Genomic DNA, 18269 nt, shown 5'->3' with positions numbered 1-18269 from the left:
GGAATAGGTCAGGACTTCAGGAGTTTTCTCTTTAACACTCCAACCCTGAGGAATCTTCCAATTCCCAGGATAAGTACAGACTGCTTGGACAGACCCCAAACCATGCCTGTTTAACAGAAAGGACGGTCTCAAAAAAAGACCACAGGGGGGCTGGCCCCGTGGCCAAGCAGTTAAGTTCGCGCACTCCGCTGCAGGCGGCCCAGTGTTTTGTTGGTTCGAATCCTGGGCGCGGACATGACACTGCTCATCAAACCACGCTGAGGCAGCGTCCCACATGCCACAACTAGAAGGATCCACAACAAAGAATATACAACTATGTACCGGGGGGCTTTGGGGAGAAAAGGGGAAAAAATAAAATCTTAAAAAAAAAAAAGACCACAGAACCCCAGGATGAGAATCCACTCTGTGGCTACAGACCCTTCCAGATATATCCACTTGAGCCAAGAGAAGCTGAGGTGGACATGTTACTGGACATGTTACGGCCACACTTTTCTTAAGCAGGTGAAACAGACAGCGAGGAGAACTGGCCCTTAGATGGGACTCACCTTCCAGCTGAGACCAGGGATGCAGGATGCAGGATTCCAGCCCAGACAACCTGGCAGAGGTCAGAGACAGACAGTGGGGTAGAGCATTATAGGGTGGACTGATCAAAGATCCAAGCAACAAACTTTCAGCCGTTGGGGAGGAGCTAAAGCCTTGGCGGGAAAGGATGAGGGTTAGGATTCTTTGTCAGTTACCCAATTGGTTGGTCTCTATGAAGACGGTTTTCTTGTTTTTCATAATGTATATGCTTTCATTTTCAGGAGAAACTCAAGATAAATTGACTGGGAAGCTCTGACCTAGTTGGATTTTCCACGTTATTTTTTGTAAGTGTGTCAAAAATACATTTGGTTATTTTGTTTGCCAACATTAAAAGCACTGAAAAGTGAACTCGCCCAGCTTTTACAAGTTGTGTCTTCAAATTCTTTTGGAGATGGGGCACAATCAGCAGGTGGATAGTTGAGAAATATTTGCCACTCTGTAACAGGAAAACAATCATCTGTAACAACAGATATTTATTCTACTGCACACAGGTAACACATACATATATTCTGGATATTTTCTCTAGACATCCATTGGCATACTCATTTTTACAACATGAGTATATTTTTATTCCATCAGCCATAAATGTAAGATGATGTTTTAGACCGAAATTAAATGAACTGTTTCAGTATGTGTGTGAACAACAAACCACTGGAGATGGTGACTACAGCACCGAAGGGGGTAAAGAAAATAAATCAGACAAGGTCATCTAATCCTAATTCTAATCCGGAGCAGGCCATAACTTCTCTGGTTTGAGTCTTCTGTGAAATGCAAGGGAGCATAATGCTTGGCGGCAGACAGAGCTAGTTCCGAGGATGTGGGTCTCCTCCGTCCAGTGTCTGTTGTTAGTTTCTTCCCGCACCATAATTTTCTCAGAGCCCCGGGGGACTCATAACCCTACTTCCCTATTCGATTCTTCTCCTTGGGCCCACAGGCAGAGACTCTGCTCCTCTTACCTCCGGCCACTCCTTACACCACCATTTCCAAGCCAGGACACACTCTCACACAAACGCACACACGCTCTGGCCGCACCCCAAGCCACTCCTGTGGCACCGCTGCCACCCTAGCCGTGCGGCTGCCCTAGGACCGCTGTCCTGCAGAAGCCTCGCTGGTCACTGCTCGGCCGCAGTGTCGCTGTCGTCTGACTCACAAGGGAAGTTTGTGGTGAGAGGATGTGCGGTGGCCGGGGAGCTGCTGGAGGAGGTAAAGCTGCGGCTCTGGGTGGAGCCGGTAAAGAGCGGGGCCAAGGCGCCTTGGGCGGGCCAGGCGGGAGTGCGCATGCGTGGGGGCGGGAAATTGGGGGGTTTGTGTGACAGAGACAGGTACGTGTGTGTTTTTAAAAATATTTTATTGAGGTCACATGGGTTTATAACATTGTGTGAATTTCAAGTGTACATTATTGTATTTCAGCTTCTGTCTAGACTGCATCATGTTCACCACCGAAAGTCTAGTTGCCATCCATCACCTTACACACATGGGCCATTTTATCCCTTTTGCCCTCCCCCCTTCCCCTTCTCCTCTGGTAACCACCGATCCATTCTCCTTATCTATGTGTTTGTTTATCTTCCACATATGACTGAAATCATACAGAATTTGTCTTTGTCTGACTTATTTCACTCAGCATAATACCCTCAAGATGTGTGTGTTTTGAGACTGATGTTGCCTCAAGGCTTTCTCAAATTAAAATACCTTCCTGTTAGATATTCTTAAATAATGCTTCTCTAGAATACTTTGTAAATATTATCAAGCAAATTTTTGTATTTATTGAGATAATTTTGACTTTCTATTATTTGTTCATATGATATTGTATATTAATATTTTTTCTTGTTTTGGACATTTATGTGTTCTGGGATAAATCCAATTTGGGTTTGTGTGGTGTGTGTGTATTTAATAATAGCAATCATAATAAACAAGCAAAAAGCAAAACAAACACAAATAAAACTCTTAATCTGGTTAATTAATCAAATAATTGCTTTTTAATTTTCCAATTTCCTTGTCTACATTTATTATTCCTGTTATTTTGTGTTCCTTTGAAATCTAGTTCTTTTTCTAAATTCTTTAAATTTTGATTCAAATCACTCTATTTCCTCTTTCCCTCTTACCAATATAGGCATTTAGGGCTATAGATTTTTCTCCACGTACTGTTTAACCCATATCATGGTAATTTGATGTGACCTAAACCATAAATCTTCAGCGGGCAGATTGTTTGTGTCTCTCACAGCACTTAGTGTACCCACAAGGGACACTCACTGAATGTTTCCTGTACTGAAAAATCAGAGAATGTTTAGATGTTTAGATAGCATGTTCAGGACATAATTAAGCAAAAGAGAAAAAAGACTGCAGGTGGCAGCACAAGCCTGAGTCTTCAGAGCCCCCTTCTCCCCATGGGACTGTTGAGTTTTGTTGATTTGCTCAAACACTCCCAAATACAAGTTCTTTGACGTCATAAAGACTTGGGGTCCAGTGCCCCTTCTTCCTCGTTCATCAGGTCCGCCCCCCGCCCGGGCCATCTTCATTTCCCACTCTGACCACGTAAGGATGCATAGTCCAAAAGTTCAACCACTTTCTTACTAACGGTCTAAATTCACATGCCCTACTCTCTTTTTAAACTTTTTTGGAGGTAAAGGTTCTCTTTTTTATGTTAGGAATAATTTCAAACTTATAGAAAAATATAGAGAACAATATAGTGAACACAAATATGGCCACCACCCAAATTTAATACGTGAAGTCAATTTAAAAACTTCTTATTATGGAAACTTTTCAAATAGGCACAAAAGTGGAGAAAAGGAGAGAATAGGATAGTGAATCTCCATTTATCAATCACCCACCTTCAACGATCATCAATTTTTTGCCAATAAGTGGTATCACTAACTACCCAGTTGCCCAAGCCCAAAACTTAGTTACTCAATTTTAGTCCTTTCTCCTGATTTCTATTTGGTCAATACAGCGCTGTGCTCACTTTATTTCCTAAATATCTCTCACATATACTCAATTCTCTTCATCCCCACTGCGGCACTGTGGCCCAGGCCACCATCATCTCACTTGGATTATGGCAGAACCCTCCCTACTGGTTTGCTCCTCCTTAATTAGTACTCCACGCTGAATTAATAATGTGCCACCTGCTCTTAAAAAATTATCATGCAATAGAATTAACTTTTTTGGTGTACCGTCCTACGAGTTTTACCACTTACCAGGATACAGGATACAGAACCATTCCATCACCCCAAAAACTCCTTTGTGTTACCCCTTTATAGTCACACCCTCCCCTCTCCATTACTTTTGGCAACCACAGATCTGTTCTTCGTCAGTAATATCTTTTTAAAGTGTCTATCTGTTTATGTCACTCCCGTCCTTAAAATTCTTCTTTGGCTTTGCACTATGTAAGCAGTGGCTCTTTTCTAACTCACCTCCCATTCCCTATCACTCTTAAGGTCTGGCCAGGCTGAACATCTCTCTACCACTCCAATACACTACTCCCTTTGCTGATTTCTGGCCTTGCCACATACTATTCACTCTGATTGTCATGCAATAACGCCTTCTCTTGACCTCAGATTCCCTCATTTGGGTAACTCAGATCTTAGTTTAAAGCCCCTTTCCTCCAGGAAGCCTTCCCTATTCACATTAGGTTGATTATTGCTCTTTGGTGCTTCCCCTTTCAGAATCTGTATCCAATCGCTTTATTCAACCATGTTTCCCTCCAGACTGTAAGCCCTCAGACTGTAAGAGGCAAGACTGTGCTCATTCTTGATTTACCACTTAGTCTCCAGCCCCCGGTACTGAGCAAGAACTCAATAAATATTTGTTAATAAATAAATGAACGCATTTTTGTGTTCTATGCAATCTACTTCATCAACATGAGATACATGTTTTATTGGTTTCAGTTGCAGAATGAACATGGAGAAACATAATTCATCTTTGGTGGTAGAATCATCTTACCCAGACTTGGTCATCAGTGTAGGAGAAGTGACTCTTGGTGAAGGAAACAGAAATAAGCTGCAGAAAACTCAGAGAGAGCAAGAGAAGGTGAAAGTTACACAGGCTGCATGTGCTTTGTTAAACTCAGGCGGAGGAGTGATTCGGCTGGAAATGGCAAACGAGGATGAGCATCCCGTGGAGCTGGGACTGGATTTAGAAGAGTCTTTGAGGGAACTTATTCAGTCTTTGGATCTGCATGCTTTCTTCGAGACTAAGCAACAAGGGAGGTGTTATTACATTTTTGTTAAATCTTGGAGCAGTGACCTTTTTCCTGAAGACCGTTCTGTTAAGCCCCGCATTTGCAGCCTGGGTACTTCGTTATACAGTAGATCTGGCACCTCTGTGCGTCTCATGGATTCAAGAGAAGCATTCAATTTCCTGAAAACCAAGAAAAGAAGTCCAAAAATCTTAGGGAAACAACCTTCTAGTAGAGTTCTCAAGGTTCGACGTCAAAACCCCCATAACTTGGATCCTGCTCACCGAATTTTCCAAAAAGACCAGCTTGAATATGGTGAAAGGCTGCCTTTTCCTGAATCTCAATTCGTAGAGTTTAAACAGTTCTCTACAAAACACATTCTACAACGTGTAAAAGACATAATTCCAGAGTACGTCCCTGCATTTGCAAACACTGAGGGAGGCTATCTTTTTATTGGAGTGGATGATAAGAGTAAGAAAGTTCTGGGCTGTGCTAAAGAAAATGTTGACCGTAACTCTTTGAAAGAGAAAATAGAAAAAGCAATATACGAGTTACCTTGTGTCCATTTCTGCCAATCCCAGTGCCGGATAAATTTTGAAGTCAGAACCTTGGATGTGTTAGCTGGAGGAGAGCTATATGGCTATGCTTGTGTGATCAGAGTGAAGCCATTCTGTTGCGCAGTGTTCTCAGAAGCTCCCAGTTCATGGATGGTGAAGGACAAGCATGTCCGCAGCCTGACGACTGAGGAGTGGGTAGACATGATGATGGACACAGATCCAGGTAAGAGGGAGAAAACTTCCTCCCTGGCCTTTCTGCCTCTTTGGCACCTCCACATTAAACAGATTTTCCTTTGCTTCCCATGACTTTAAACTTCTCACACCCACTAAACTCTGTGTTTTTTTTGACTCTCCAAGCATCCTTCTCTCCATGCATTAGAAAATTTTGTTGAGTGATTAGAAGTCCAAATCAAGTGTCTTATAATAGGCAATTTTCCACATCAGATTATGAAAAAAAGGTTGTTTGAAATGGTTGCCTTGTAGTGGTGTTTTGGAACTGGCTCCAGAGCCATTTATTACATTTTTAGGAATTTTTTGAGCCAGTTGTTAAACACAGTCATTATTAAAAATTATGTAAACTTAAATTATATTAAAAACAAATGTGATGAACACAAACTCACCACTTCCTAAATATTTACTACATTTTATTATTATCTATGCTTGTGAGGTTATTTATATCTATTGTATCTGCATGATGGAAATACTATAAAATGGTGTGCTACCTTGCATTTCTTCCCAACTCTGCATTTAGTGACATCACATTGGTAGCTTGAAATTGTCCATGGTGAGAATATTTACACCACAGAAATAAGACGCATGCACAGATATGTGTACTAAAAGAATGTGCTACATACCATAAAAGAAATACAAACAAAATGCTATCCAGTGAAGAATTATATTGAATAGGAAACACATTCAAACTTCCAAATACTTTCTCTTTAATGGTAGATTTTGGCAACCTTCATATGCAATAAAGACATCTGTCCATATGGGGTGAGTGGGGCATTATCTTGCCATCATCTCTCAGGTCACACCGCCTAGACAGTTATGATACACCCACTTGTAAGGCCTCTTTCAGTGGTGAAGAGAGAAACTAAAATGTCAGAATAACATGAGTTTTCTTTCTCTGTTAAGATCTTCTATGGTTGTGCAAAGACTTTGAATCTCAGCTGAGTCTGTCTAGCGGGCCTCCCCTTAGCAGACCAGTGTACACCAAGAAAGGCCTGGAACATAAGGAGGATCTCCAGCAACGCTTATTTCCAGGTAGTAACTATGGTTTGCCTACTTGACACCACCCAGTTTCTATGTTAGGATAAAGGGAGATAAACTGTTCTGTTTGTTTTTTAAAATTCTTCAAGTACACACTGCAAACCTATGTGTATGAGGTGATAATGCTACAAGCATTTTGGTGATAAGTAGTTTAGAAATGAACCCTCACTGACCCCACTGGCTGAGGCAATACCATATATAAAATCCAGGGACATTATTGCCCCTAAAAATCATTTGGTCTTGTACTTCTCAAATCGAACTGATCATCAGTATTTCTAGTTATTTTAAAAAGTAAAGATACCAGGGGCGCCATTCCAGACTGGGGATAGCACCTCGTAATATGCATTTTTATCAACCTACTCACATGATTCTGCTGCTCATCCAGATTGGAAACTTTTTATCTAGTCGAACTAGAGGCACACATTACACCAGGAGCAAAAAACTTCCCACGTCTGCCATATTTTCCAAAGGAGTGGTGGTTATGAATATGAAAAAAGAATAAAAATTTATATAAAGGTGTAACACAGAGGCCAGCCCCGTGGTATGGTGGTTGGGTTTGGCGCATTCCGCTTTGCCAGCCTGGGTTTGCAGGTTTGGATCCCAGGTGCAGACCTACACCACTTGTCAACCATGCTGTGGTGGTGACCCACATACAAAATGGAGGAAGATTGGTACAGATGTTAGCTCAGGGCTAATCTTCATCAAGCAAAAAAAAAAAAAGAGGAAGATTGGCAACAGATGTTAGCTCAGGGCAAGTCTTCCTCAGCAAAAAAAAAGATGTAACACAAAACAAAATAAAATGAGATCAATGATGAACATGTTTTGGATTTAGAAGAAACAATCATGTAACAGCCCAGAATAATGATTTAGAACCAAGGACAGTGTCTGTTTTCTGGTCTCATCCCTAACTCCCAACATGTTAGGTTTTATCTAGGAATCCATTGCTGTCCTCTTTCTAGACTCCTAGAGAAGGAAACCACTTGCTCAAGTCTATGCAGCAAGTCAATGGCTTATTTGACACTAGAATTTGATACATAAATGTCCTATGTATGTGTAAATATTTATCAAGGACCATTAAGTTAATAGATAACGACTGCCCAATTTAAGATTTCATTCTTTTCCTTAACTGAGGTCTTTGCATTCATTTGCATATAAAATTTATATTTAAAAAACTATCCACAATAAACAGTATTATATCCTAGAGTAAGCATTAGCATTGATAATTATTTTCTGAACTCAGTAAGCTCCACTTTAGCAGAGCTTATTACCTTAGAATAAATTATAACAGACAAAATACTGGGCCGTATGCTCATAGAGCAACAATCTATTATTCTCCTATGAAAAAATAAATTTTCCAGGAATTGTATCAAACATTTGAGGAATAGATACTTCCAACATTATTTAAATTGTTCTAGAGCCATAGAAAAAGAATGAAAATTACCAAGTTATTTTTTAAGTGAGAGTAATAGTAATTGCAAAATATGAAAGAGATAGAACAAAAAGGGAAAACTCAGATTAATCTTACTTATGAATGAGGATACAAAGACAGAACTCCAGGAATGAATGGACAGATCAACATTAAGAAAGTTGTTATTTGTATTTGTCATTTCTATATATATTTGCAGAAAAATTATATAATTGTCTTCTAATACACTGAAAAGGCGCTTGAAAAAACTTAATACACATCCTTTATTTTTATTTTATTTTATTTTGTTTTTTTAAAGATTGGCACCTGAGCTAACATCTGTTGCCAATCTTCTTTCTTTTCCCTCCTTCTTCTCCCCAAAGCCCCCCAGTACATAGTTGTAGATTCTAGTTGTGAGTGCCTCTGGCTGTGCTATGTGGGACACTGCCTCAGCATGGCCTGATGAGCGGTACCATGTCCACGCCCAGGATCCCAACCAGCGAAACCCCAGGCCCCAGAAGCTGAGCGCGAGAACTTAACCACTCAGCCACAGGGCCGGCGCCCCCCCCCCCTTGATTTTTTTAAAAACTTTCAATACAATAGGAACCCATAGATACTTCTTTAACATTGTATTTATATCTATACATCTATATCTATGTATATCCCCCAAAGACTATCATGTTAATTGGGAGATATTAGAGACGTTCTATTAAATTCAGGAACAAAACAATTATGTTCACTATTACAACTTCTCTGTAATATTAGTTAGCCAAGGCGATTAGATAAGAGAAAGAAATTAGAGGCATAAAAATTAAAGAAGAGGTGCCGCCCTGTGGCCAAGCGGTTAAGTTCACATGCTCCCCTTGGGCAGCCCAGAGTTTCGCTGGTTTGGATCCTGGGTGCGGACATGGCACCACTCATCACGCCATGCTGAGGTGGCGTCCCACATGGTACAACCAGAAGGACCTACAACTAGAATGTACAGCTATGTACTGGGGGGCCTTGGGGAGAAGAAGAAGAAAAAAAAAGGAGATTGGCAACAGATGTTAGCTCAGGTGCCAATCTTTAAAAAAAAATTAAAGAAGATAAGACTATATATCTGGAAAATTCAAGGAAATCAGTGAAAAACTGCTATAAACAAAAGAACCCAGGTTGAATGGAAATAATCACATTACATAGCATTATAAGAAGCATATGTGAAAATTAATATGCAGAATTCAATATCCTAATATAACAATGAAAGAAGATACTCAATTTTCAATAGCAACAAAAATTAAAATCTCTAGGATAAATCAGTCTGAGAAAAAAGTTAAAACAATCTTTAACTTTGAACGCCTTTGGTGAATACCTGAATCAGATGGAAAAACATGTCATATTCTTGAAAGGAAGAGTCAACATCATAAGGTCATCAATGCTAAGTGATTTTATAGACTTGATGAGATATCAGTTTTTAAAAAACAGAGAATCACTTAATCTAGACAATGTTATTGTAAAGTTCCAGTGGAAAAATAAACAAGCAAGAAGAGCCAGGAAATAAAAACTGAAAAAGAAGAGAAACAGGAGGGGCCATCTAGATATTAAATCATTATAAAGCCTCAAATAAAAGTAGAGTTTTGAGCCTGGCCCTGTGGCCGAGTGGTTAAGTTTGCACACTCTGCTTCGGCAGCCCAGGCTTTCGCTGGTTTGGATCCTGGGTGTGGACCTAGCACTGCTCGTCAAGCCATGCTGAGGTGGCGTCCCACATAGTAGAACTAGAAGGACCTACAACTAGAATATACAACTATGTACTGGGGGGCTTTGGGGAGAAGAAGAAGAAAAAAAAGATTGGAAACAGATGTTAGCTCAGGGCCAGTCTTTAAAAAAAAGTAGAGTTTTATTGGCACATAATTAGACCAAGGGCACAGAATAGAAGGTCTGGAAATAGATGGAAACACAAAGGAGAATTTAGTTTATGTTGGAATTGACCTCTCACGTAAGTAGAGAAAAAGTAGATGTTTCAATAAAAATATATTGGGATAACTGGTAGCAATTTATTTTTAAAAAGATGGATTCACACTTTGTGCCGTAGACCAACGTAACCTCTAAATGGGTCAAGATTTTAAAACTAAAAAAAATCAAATGCCTTTATAATTTTGGCATGAGGATTAGAAAAATCAAGATTCAAAATCCAGAAGCCATGAAAGTAAAGAATGATATATATAAGTACATTACAAAAATATAAACACTGTGCATGGCTAAAGCCACTAAAAACAAAGTCAAAGAGCCATTGACCAACTGGGAAAAATATTTGCAACTCATATCACAAAGGGCCAATGTCTCTAATATATAAAGAGCTTCCAGAAATTGTTAAGGTGCTGCAGGAGATCATAGCAGCATTCTTGCTAGGCTTTAAGCCTAGGCTGATACCAGATTGTTTGTGCCTTGGAATCAAAGGCCAGAAGGGAAAATCTTATCAAGCATGAAGACAAGGGGCTTAGGAACGCCGGGCCCTTGCAGGAACGGAACACCATCTACATACCTTGCTGATTGTTCTTAAGACACTCCCCAAGGGATTCACCTGGGATGGGGTGGTGTGCTTCTGGGGGATGAAGAACAGAAGCTTTGGACTCTGGCCTGCGTGTCCCTGCAGGCATGAGTTCCGGCTATTGTACTTGCTCTCAAGGACAATAAGTAAATATGTGGTGATCCGAAGGACCTCACCTCAGTCCTTGAGGCTGATGGTCCCCTGTCCCATTGAATAATATGGATTGTGTTCTGTCTATTAATTCCGTCCGCCCCTTCGGCTGGCTGCCTAGCTGGTCTTGGCAGCAATAAGGATAAAAAAACAACTTAGAAAAGTCAACAGGGAGTTCAGAGAAAATAGAATTCAAATGACTTTCAAACATTTGAAAAGATACTTAGCATTAATCAATATAAGAGACATACAAATTAAAATGAGATCTCATTTCTATCTATTAGAGTATAAAAAATAAAGAAATCTGACATTGTCTTTTATATGCTGTGTTGTGGGGAAACGAGCCTTGTTATACATTACTAGTGAGATTGCATATTGGTTCAGCTCCACTGGAGAATGATTTGGGAATATCTATTGGAATTACAAATATATTTACCTTTACCCAGTAATCCCACTGCTAAGACTTTATTCTTTATATATACCGGCATACATACCAAATGTACAAATACTCATTGGAATATTATCATAATAGCAAAAGATTACGGCAAAAAAAACCCAAGAACCTATCAACGGGGACTGGTTAAATAAAATACAGCACATCCGTAAAATGGCATGTTAGATAACTGTGGGGAAAAAACCCCAATAAGGGAGTTCTTTGTTTACTGATATGGAAAGATCTCCAATATATATTGCTAAGTGAAAAACTGTAAAGTGCTGAACAGTTTGCTACCTATTGTTTAAGAAGTGGGAAATATTTGCTTGTATTTCCATAAAGAAATTTTGGAAGAATAGGCAAGAAACTAAACAAAAGTATCTGTGGTAGGGGAGTAGGATGGGGTTGGGAAGGCAGGAAATGGAGCAGATGGGAGTAGGAGTGTTTTGGTATTTGGACTATGGGAATGTACTACCTAATTAAAATTATTATTTTTAAAAGCCAATTTTCATTTTCAGAGTCTACTATTATTATTAGATTGTGAACACTAACAGTGGTAAACAAGAAGTCTGGTTTTTGTTTTGCAATTGGACTCCAGCTATTAAGAATAGAGATGTCCTTGGGTCAGCCTGGTTGCATAGTGGTTGGGTTCAGTGCTCTCTGCTTCAGCGGCGAGGCTTGAGGGTTTGGCTCCCAGGAGCAGACCTACACCACTCATCAGCCATGCTGTGGTGGTGACCCACATACAAAATAGAGGAGGATTGGTACAGATGTTAGCTTGGGGCTAATCTTCCTTAAGCAAAACAAACAAAAAAAGAATGGGGATGTCCTCAGCACGTTAATTATTAGCATTGGTTGACAATAATTTGGCTTCAGGTTAAACGCTGTAAAGGTTTCTCTTGGAGGAAATTCAGTGACTGTCCGAAAAAGAAATTTTGTCTATTACTGGAGTTATTGCTACTAGAGAAAGTCAGAGCACGAGTTGTACGTCAGAATCAACCAGCCCCCAACCATCTTCATCCTGGGTCCCAAACCATTAGGATCCTTCACCTGATTTCCTGTAGTTTGAAAACAACTGCTCTGGACGCTCCAGTGCTCTGTTTCTAAAGATTTCACTAGATCCATGTTAAGTTTTGTGTCCAGTATGGATACAAAGTTCTGTGGGAGTCCCGAGGAGAGAAGGACAGACATGAGAGTTCTGGAAAGAACAAGAGGGATTTATCAGGTGACATAAGTGGAAGAGGGCATTAGAGTCTCAGGGCACACCTATGCAGAGGCACAGAGGCCCCAGGTCACCTGGGGAATGGTAACTATTCTGGCACACATGGAGTGGTGGCATTTGTTGAACACCTGGCCCCTGTAATTTTCTAAGTATCATGTGCAATATCAAGGAAATGAAAAGGACACTTCTTGCCTTCACATAATTTCCTGAGGAAGCATGTCCCATCATATAATTAAAGAAATATAAGACCTATTCAATGATGAGCTAAAACACGTTTGCTAAGAACATCAAGCACGTTAGTGACTTTCTTCATTTATTAGGCAGAGGTGGTCTGTGTGGCTTGCAGGGCAGTGAAGTAGAGTGATAACCACAGAGGGTCTGGTGTCTGAGGGCTGGGTTTGGATGCTGGCTCTGCCATTTCCTAGTGGTGTGACCATGGGCAAGTCACTTGACCTGTTTGAGTTCTCATTTACTTATATGAAAAAGAGAATAATAAGTATATTTGCGTTGCAGAATTGTGAGGACTGGAGATGTGTGTAAACTCCCCAATACAATCAACAGATGATGTATTTTCTCATTTTATATTTCCTTTGCTTCCTAAAGCTCCATTTTAAACACATCTTTATATTAGCCTATTTTGTCCATTCTACTATGCGTGTTTCCCCCCATCTTTTAACATCCCTTAAATCTGGATGTGTCTCATAATAGATGCCATCTCCTACTCACTATCATCCATGTGGCAGACGTAATCAAGTTGTGCAGACACCAGGTACCAGTGAGAAAGCACCAGCAACTAAGAACAATAAACAATTACTAATGAAATATGGGTAATTTCACTTGAAATTGTGTCTACAAATCCCGACTCTGGTTTGTGATCTGACACTACTACAACATGATGAAAACAATCTCCTCATTTTTTTCCCCTTTGGAACAAATGATCATTGAAATAAGTTTAAAACCCTACAGTGCAAGTTTATTCTCGTGCCACATCATTGGTCCTTACTCCGTCATGACAAAGGGAAGACTCTTGTGATGGATGGAGTCTCACATTGATCTCTAAGTGCACGATACCAGAGTTCTGCCTCAGGAGAGGTAACTCGGGGGCTAACCTCAGGGTCTCCTGGTCCAGGACTGCAGGGAGTTCTCTGCTAATGAAAGGTTTTACATGGCTCCATCTTCTCCAAATGTTTATCAGTACCTTCTTCTTGGAGGCCTCCTTCTACCTCCATCAATGGGGTCTGTTCAGGGACATTTTGAGATTCAGATAATTTCAGAGAAGGAAGGGGAACAGAACAAACATTTCTCAACCAGCTACAATGAGCCAGATACTTTATGCTATTTCATTTATTCCTCACCATAGGAGAGGTACCATTTTTTCGTGCGTTTTTCTGTTTGTTTATTTTACAGATGAGGAAACAGTCTTAGAGAGGTTAAGAAATTTCCCAAGGCCATAAACGTAATAAGCACATGGGTTTCTATGAAGTGTGCCAGATTTTTCAAGGCTTATTTTCCCTCATTGTAATATAATAATATTTGCAAAAGAATATATACAACAGTCCACAATTTGTCTTAATTAATAAGATTAGTTATGATTAAGTATAGGCTTAATAATTAATTTTGATTAATTATAATTAATCACAAAAATAAATATTATTTTTCCCCCCAATTTATACTTCTTTCCATGACTAGTGCCACCGGGACATCTGCAATATACTCCTGAATCCCTCTGGAAGGAGCTGTCCTCAGAGCATGAAGGTCTGGAGGAATTAATCAATGAGCAAATGCGTCCTTTCTCGCAGGGAATTTTGATCTTCTCTAGAAGCTGGGCCGTGGACCTGAACTTGCAAGAGCAGCAGGGAGTCATCTGTGATGCTCTGCTGATAGCACAGAACAGCTCCCCCATTCTCTACAGCATTCTCAGGGAGCAGGATGCGGACGGGCAGTTCTACTGCACCCGCACTGCCTTCACTCTGAAGCAGAAGCTGGTGAACATGGGGGGCTACACCGGGAAGCTGTGTGTCATGACCAAGGTCCTCCGCCTGAGTCCTGAGAGCCATGCAGAGCCCTTGGCCGGTTCCGGCTCTCCAATTGATTACCCCACATCCTATGACCTTGAAGACACCCAACAAATGGAAGCCTTGCTGCAGTCCCTTGTGATTGTTCTGCTCAGCTTCAGATCTTTCTTGAGTGACCAGCTTGGCTGTGAGGTTTTAAATCTGCTCACAGCCCAACAGTATGAGATCTTCTCAAAAAACCTCCGCAAGAACAGAGAATTGTTTGTCCATGGCTTACCTGGCTCAGGGAAGACAATCATGGCCATGAAGATCATGGAGAAGATAAGGAATACATTTCACTGTGAAGCAAATAAAATTCTCTACGTTTGTGAGAACCAGCCTCTGAGGAACTTTATCAGGTAAGCAGTAGGATCTTATTGTCAACCAGTGAGGTTCGGTCTGAATTCACTCCACACCCCCCTCAACCAGAATCACCTTGTTCCTTGAGAGTTAGGTGGTAAAATGATCTGGGACAACAGTACCGTGTTCTGGGGAGCATGATAGAGTAGTTTTCCTCCTTTATTCACTTGGAGAAAACCTGAGTGTGTCATTTTAATTTTTGCAGTAATAAAAGGATCTGCCAGGCAGTGACCCGGAAAACTTTCATGAAAAATAACTTCAAAGAGATTCAACACATCATCATCGATGAAGCTCAGAATTTCCGCACTGAAGATGGGGATTGGTATGAGAAGGCAAAAAGCATCACTCAGAGAGAAAAGGGTCACCCAGGAATTCTCTGGATCTTTCTGGACTACTTTCAGACCAGCCACTTGGTTGACAATGGCCTCCCCCCTTTCTCAGTCCAGTATCCAAGAGAAGAGCTCACCAGAGTGGTCCGCAATGCAGATCCAATAGCCAACTACTTACAAAAAGTAATGCAGGAAATCATAAAGAACCCTCCATTTAACATCCCTCCTGGGTCCCTGGAGATGCTCCGTGAAGCTCAGTGGGCTCAGGGCGTCCCAGGCAACTTTGAGATTATGGAGCGCTCGACTAGGGAGCAAATAGTGACCTATGTGGCAAAAACTTGCAAGCTTCTCTTTGAAAAGGGCTATTCTCCCAAGGACATTGCTGTGCTTGTCAGCACCATGGACTATGTGGAGCCTTACAAGCATAAGCTCCTGAAAGCAATGAGGAAGAAAAGAGTAGTGCAGGTCAGTGATGCATGCGACATGTTGGATGATCACATTGTGTTGGACAGTGTCCGGCGATTCTCTGGCCTGGAAAGGAACATTGTGTTTGGGATCCATCCACGGACAGCTGAGTCAGCCATCTTATACAATATTCTTGTCTGTCTGTCTTCCAGGGCAAAACAACAGCTATATATTCTGTGGCATGATGACTGTTAGGAAGAATCCTAAACCAAAATGAGATGAGGCAGTTGCTGTGTAAATGTCCATAGGTGAACATCTGTTTGGTATGGGCAGAAACTCTGTTTTTGGTTCACAGACCTGCCTAGAGATTTGGGCAGAATTGACACACAGAGTTTGGAACTTCCTCTCTCTGGTACTCTCCTTTCCTGATTCCTCCTTTAACTCCGTCCAGGAGCTCTTGTTATCCCAAATTCTGTCCCCTGATTCCTCCAGCCAGAATGACGAAGGTTTTCTATAGGAGCTTTAGCCACCCTGCACAGCACACACTATGCCCTACGCTCTGGTTAAAAGTCAAAAACAAGAAGCTTGTCCTGTGGCCCTTATTTCTTCCAAGTCTTGACTCTCCTCAGTGACTTCACGCATTTTTTTGTTTTTTAAAATTTGCCTAGAGCTTATGGTTATCTGCAGAAGGGTAGTCTGGTAGGACCTAACTTGGCCATACCAGCAGAATTTGTTTCCTGAATTCTTGACGTTTCCCTTTGCCATATTGATTCAGGACTTGGGAGATTCCGAAGATAATTCTATCACTGACAGAGCAGGCCTTAACCATTTCGGCAGGACAGAGAGCAGTGGTATGATTATTTCATCCTTTAAAATTGTAATTTCCAATTTTTATTCTCAGAATGGCCCAGACCATGCCTTCATTGTAACAGTGAGCATTAATTATCCCTTCATGGGGAAATTATACGCCAATAGAAAACACACACAAACCTGTTTTCTCTGGCTTTCAGTGGGAGATAGTATTAGAGACCGAAATCTGGTTTTAAAGTTGTATATCAGCCCTAAGTGAACAGACTGAGGAAAGACAGAGTCCATGGAAATCAAGGAGTTTATATGGCAGCTTCTCAGCTCAGCTCCATTTATTGTTCTATAACATACCAACTTAAGTTTTAAATCAAGTACATTCTTGAATTGTAATTTTTTTCCCTTTACTTTCATAATTTGATGGCTCATTGTTATGGACTGGATGTTTGTGTCCCATCAAAATTCATGAGTCGAAGCCCTAACCCCCAGTGTGGCTGTATTTGTAGATTTGTAAGGAAGTAAGGTTAAGTGAGGTCGTAAAGGTGGGGTCTTGATCTGATAGGATTAGAGATTAGAGTCCTTATAGGACTATACCAGAGAGCGTTCTCTATCCCTTTCTCTGCACACACAAAAACAAGAGGTCATGTGAGCACACAGAAACATGGCCGCCAACTATAAGCCAAGAGAAGAAGCCTCAGAATGATGTCCATCCTACTGGCACCTTGAACTTGAACTTCCAGCCTCTAGAACTGTGAGAAATAAATTTCTGTTGTTTAACCCACCCAGTCTTTGGTATTTTGTTATGGCAGCCTGAGCCAACTAATACAGCCACACAATTATTCTTCTAACTAAAAATACTGACACTTAACAATGCTAATGCAGTTGCTTATTTGTTTTTCTATTGTTCTGTCTATACAAAACATTTAAGAGCAGTAATCTAAATAACAATAAAATATTTGGATAACTAATGGAAATTAAAATATTCCATGGCTAATATTCCATTTATTAGTAATCTTATTCTACTAATCCCCCCCCCCCCCCCCCCGCCGCTGCCATTGTAAATTTTGAACTTCTTTGCCTGTCTTTCTTCCATCTGGGTTTACTCATGGAATTCCAGCCTCTTGCCTTGAAACTGCAGCCTCTTCTAACTTCAGCAAAATAAGGAGGAAGACGTTCCTTCTTTCTTTCTGACTGCATTAAATCAGATACAACTCAGCATCAAAAAGCTATCGTTGTAAATGTTGTTTCTAATAAATTAGTCTTGTAAGATCTCTGGACTTCAGAGTTGGTGCTATGCGTGTGAAAGTAATTCTTAAAAAATCTAATTCTGATTGGTTGTGTCACTTAATGATTTATTGATTTCCCTAGTAATACAATTTTAAAATATCACATTTTAAAAAAGGTATAAATATTCATGAGTTTTTGTTTAGATAGAAGCGGATTATTGATGCTGCCTTCTTTTTCCATATGAATGAGGAAAGCTTTACCTTGTATATCTGCTGCATTTCTGTTTCAAACAAAAAATTAAGAGTTTGTGTCTCATTAAACCAAAAAAGTGGTGCTGTAAAATAATTGATTACACTAGGGAAAAGAGGAGGACTGAGGCCAGAGTCTCCCTCATGGGGCCAAATATGAGCCAGCAAAAGGTTAAGCTTCCAACTGGGTTTTGCTGAGGTGCCTGCCTATCTCTACCATCTAGCTCTAGCCATTTGGGACCTAATTTCACTAAAGATCTGAAAACCTGCCCAGCTATTGTAAAATAAAACAAAATGTTTTTTAAATTAAATTTTATTTTGGACTAGTTTTAGAATTACCGAAAAGTTACAAAAATAGTACAGGAAGTTCCCATATACCCCTCACTCAGTTCCTCCTCTTGTCAGCATCTTATATTACTGTGGTTCATCTCTCGCTACAAAGGAACCAACCTGAGTACGTTGCTATTCAGCAAACTCCACATTTTATTTGGATTTCCTAGTTTTTACCTCTTCCTCTGTTCCAGGACCC

General features: G+C 40.5%; 1 protein-coding gene across 1 annotated transcript; it reads left to right on the top strand.

Annotated features, from left to right (window-relative positions):
- The first annotated feature begins 357 nt into the window (after positions 1-357).
- Positions 358-17040, top strand: LOC124247924 (schlafen family member 11-like). The gene is made up of 7 exons (XM_046677786.1): positions 358-604; positions 804-866; positions 1517-1785; positions 4464-5533; positions 6445-6573; positions 14003-14726; positions 14933-17040. The coding sequence occupies exons 4-7, from the start codon at positions 4471-4473 to the stop codon at positions 15714-15716; spliced, it is 2700 nt and encodes an 899-aa protein (XP_046533742.1). The 5' UTR covers positions 358-604; positions 804-866; positions 1517-1785; positions 4464-4470; the 3' UTR covers positions 15717-17040.
- The last annotated feature ends 1229 nt before the right edge of the window (positions 17041-18269 follow it).

The sequence above is a fragment of the Equus quagga genome, chromosome 11, assembly GCF_021613505.1.
Source record: "Equus quagga isolate Etosha38 chromosome 11, UCLA_HA_Equagga_1.0, whole genome shotgun sequence".
Lineage (NCBI taxonomy): Eukaryota > Metazoa > Chordata > Mammalia > Perissodactyla > Equidae > Equus > Equus quagga.
The sequence above is the reverse complement of the archived record's forward strand: the minus strand, read 5'-3'. Positions and strand labels throughout refer to the sequence as shown.

Excerpts from the sequence above, each read along its gene's own strand:
- LOC124247924 (XM_046677786.1), top strand. The coding sequence starts at position 4,471 with ATGAACATGGAGAAACATAATTCATCTTTGGTGGTAGAATCATCTTAC. Across the intron at positions 5,534-6,444 it reads GATGATGGACACAGATCCAG|ATCTTCTATGGTTGTGCAAA; the intron begins GTAAGAGGGAGA and ends TTCTCTGTTAAG. Across the intron at positions 14,727-14,932 it reads CCTCTGAGGAACTTTATCAG|TAATAAAAGGATCTGCCAGG; the intron begins GTAAGCAGTAGG and ends TAATTTTTGCAG.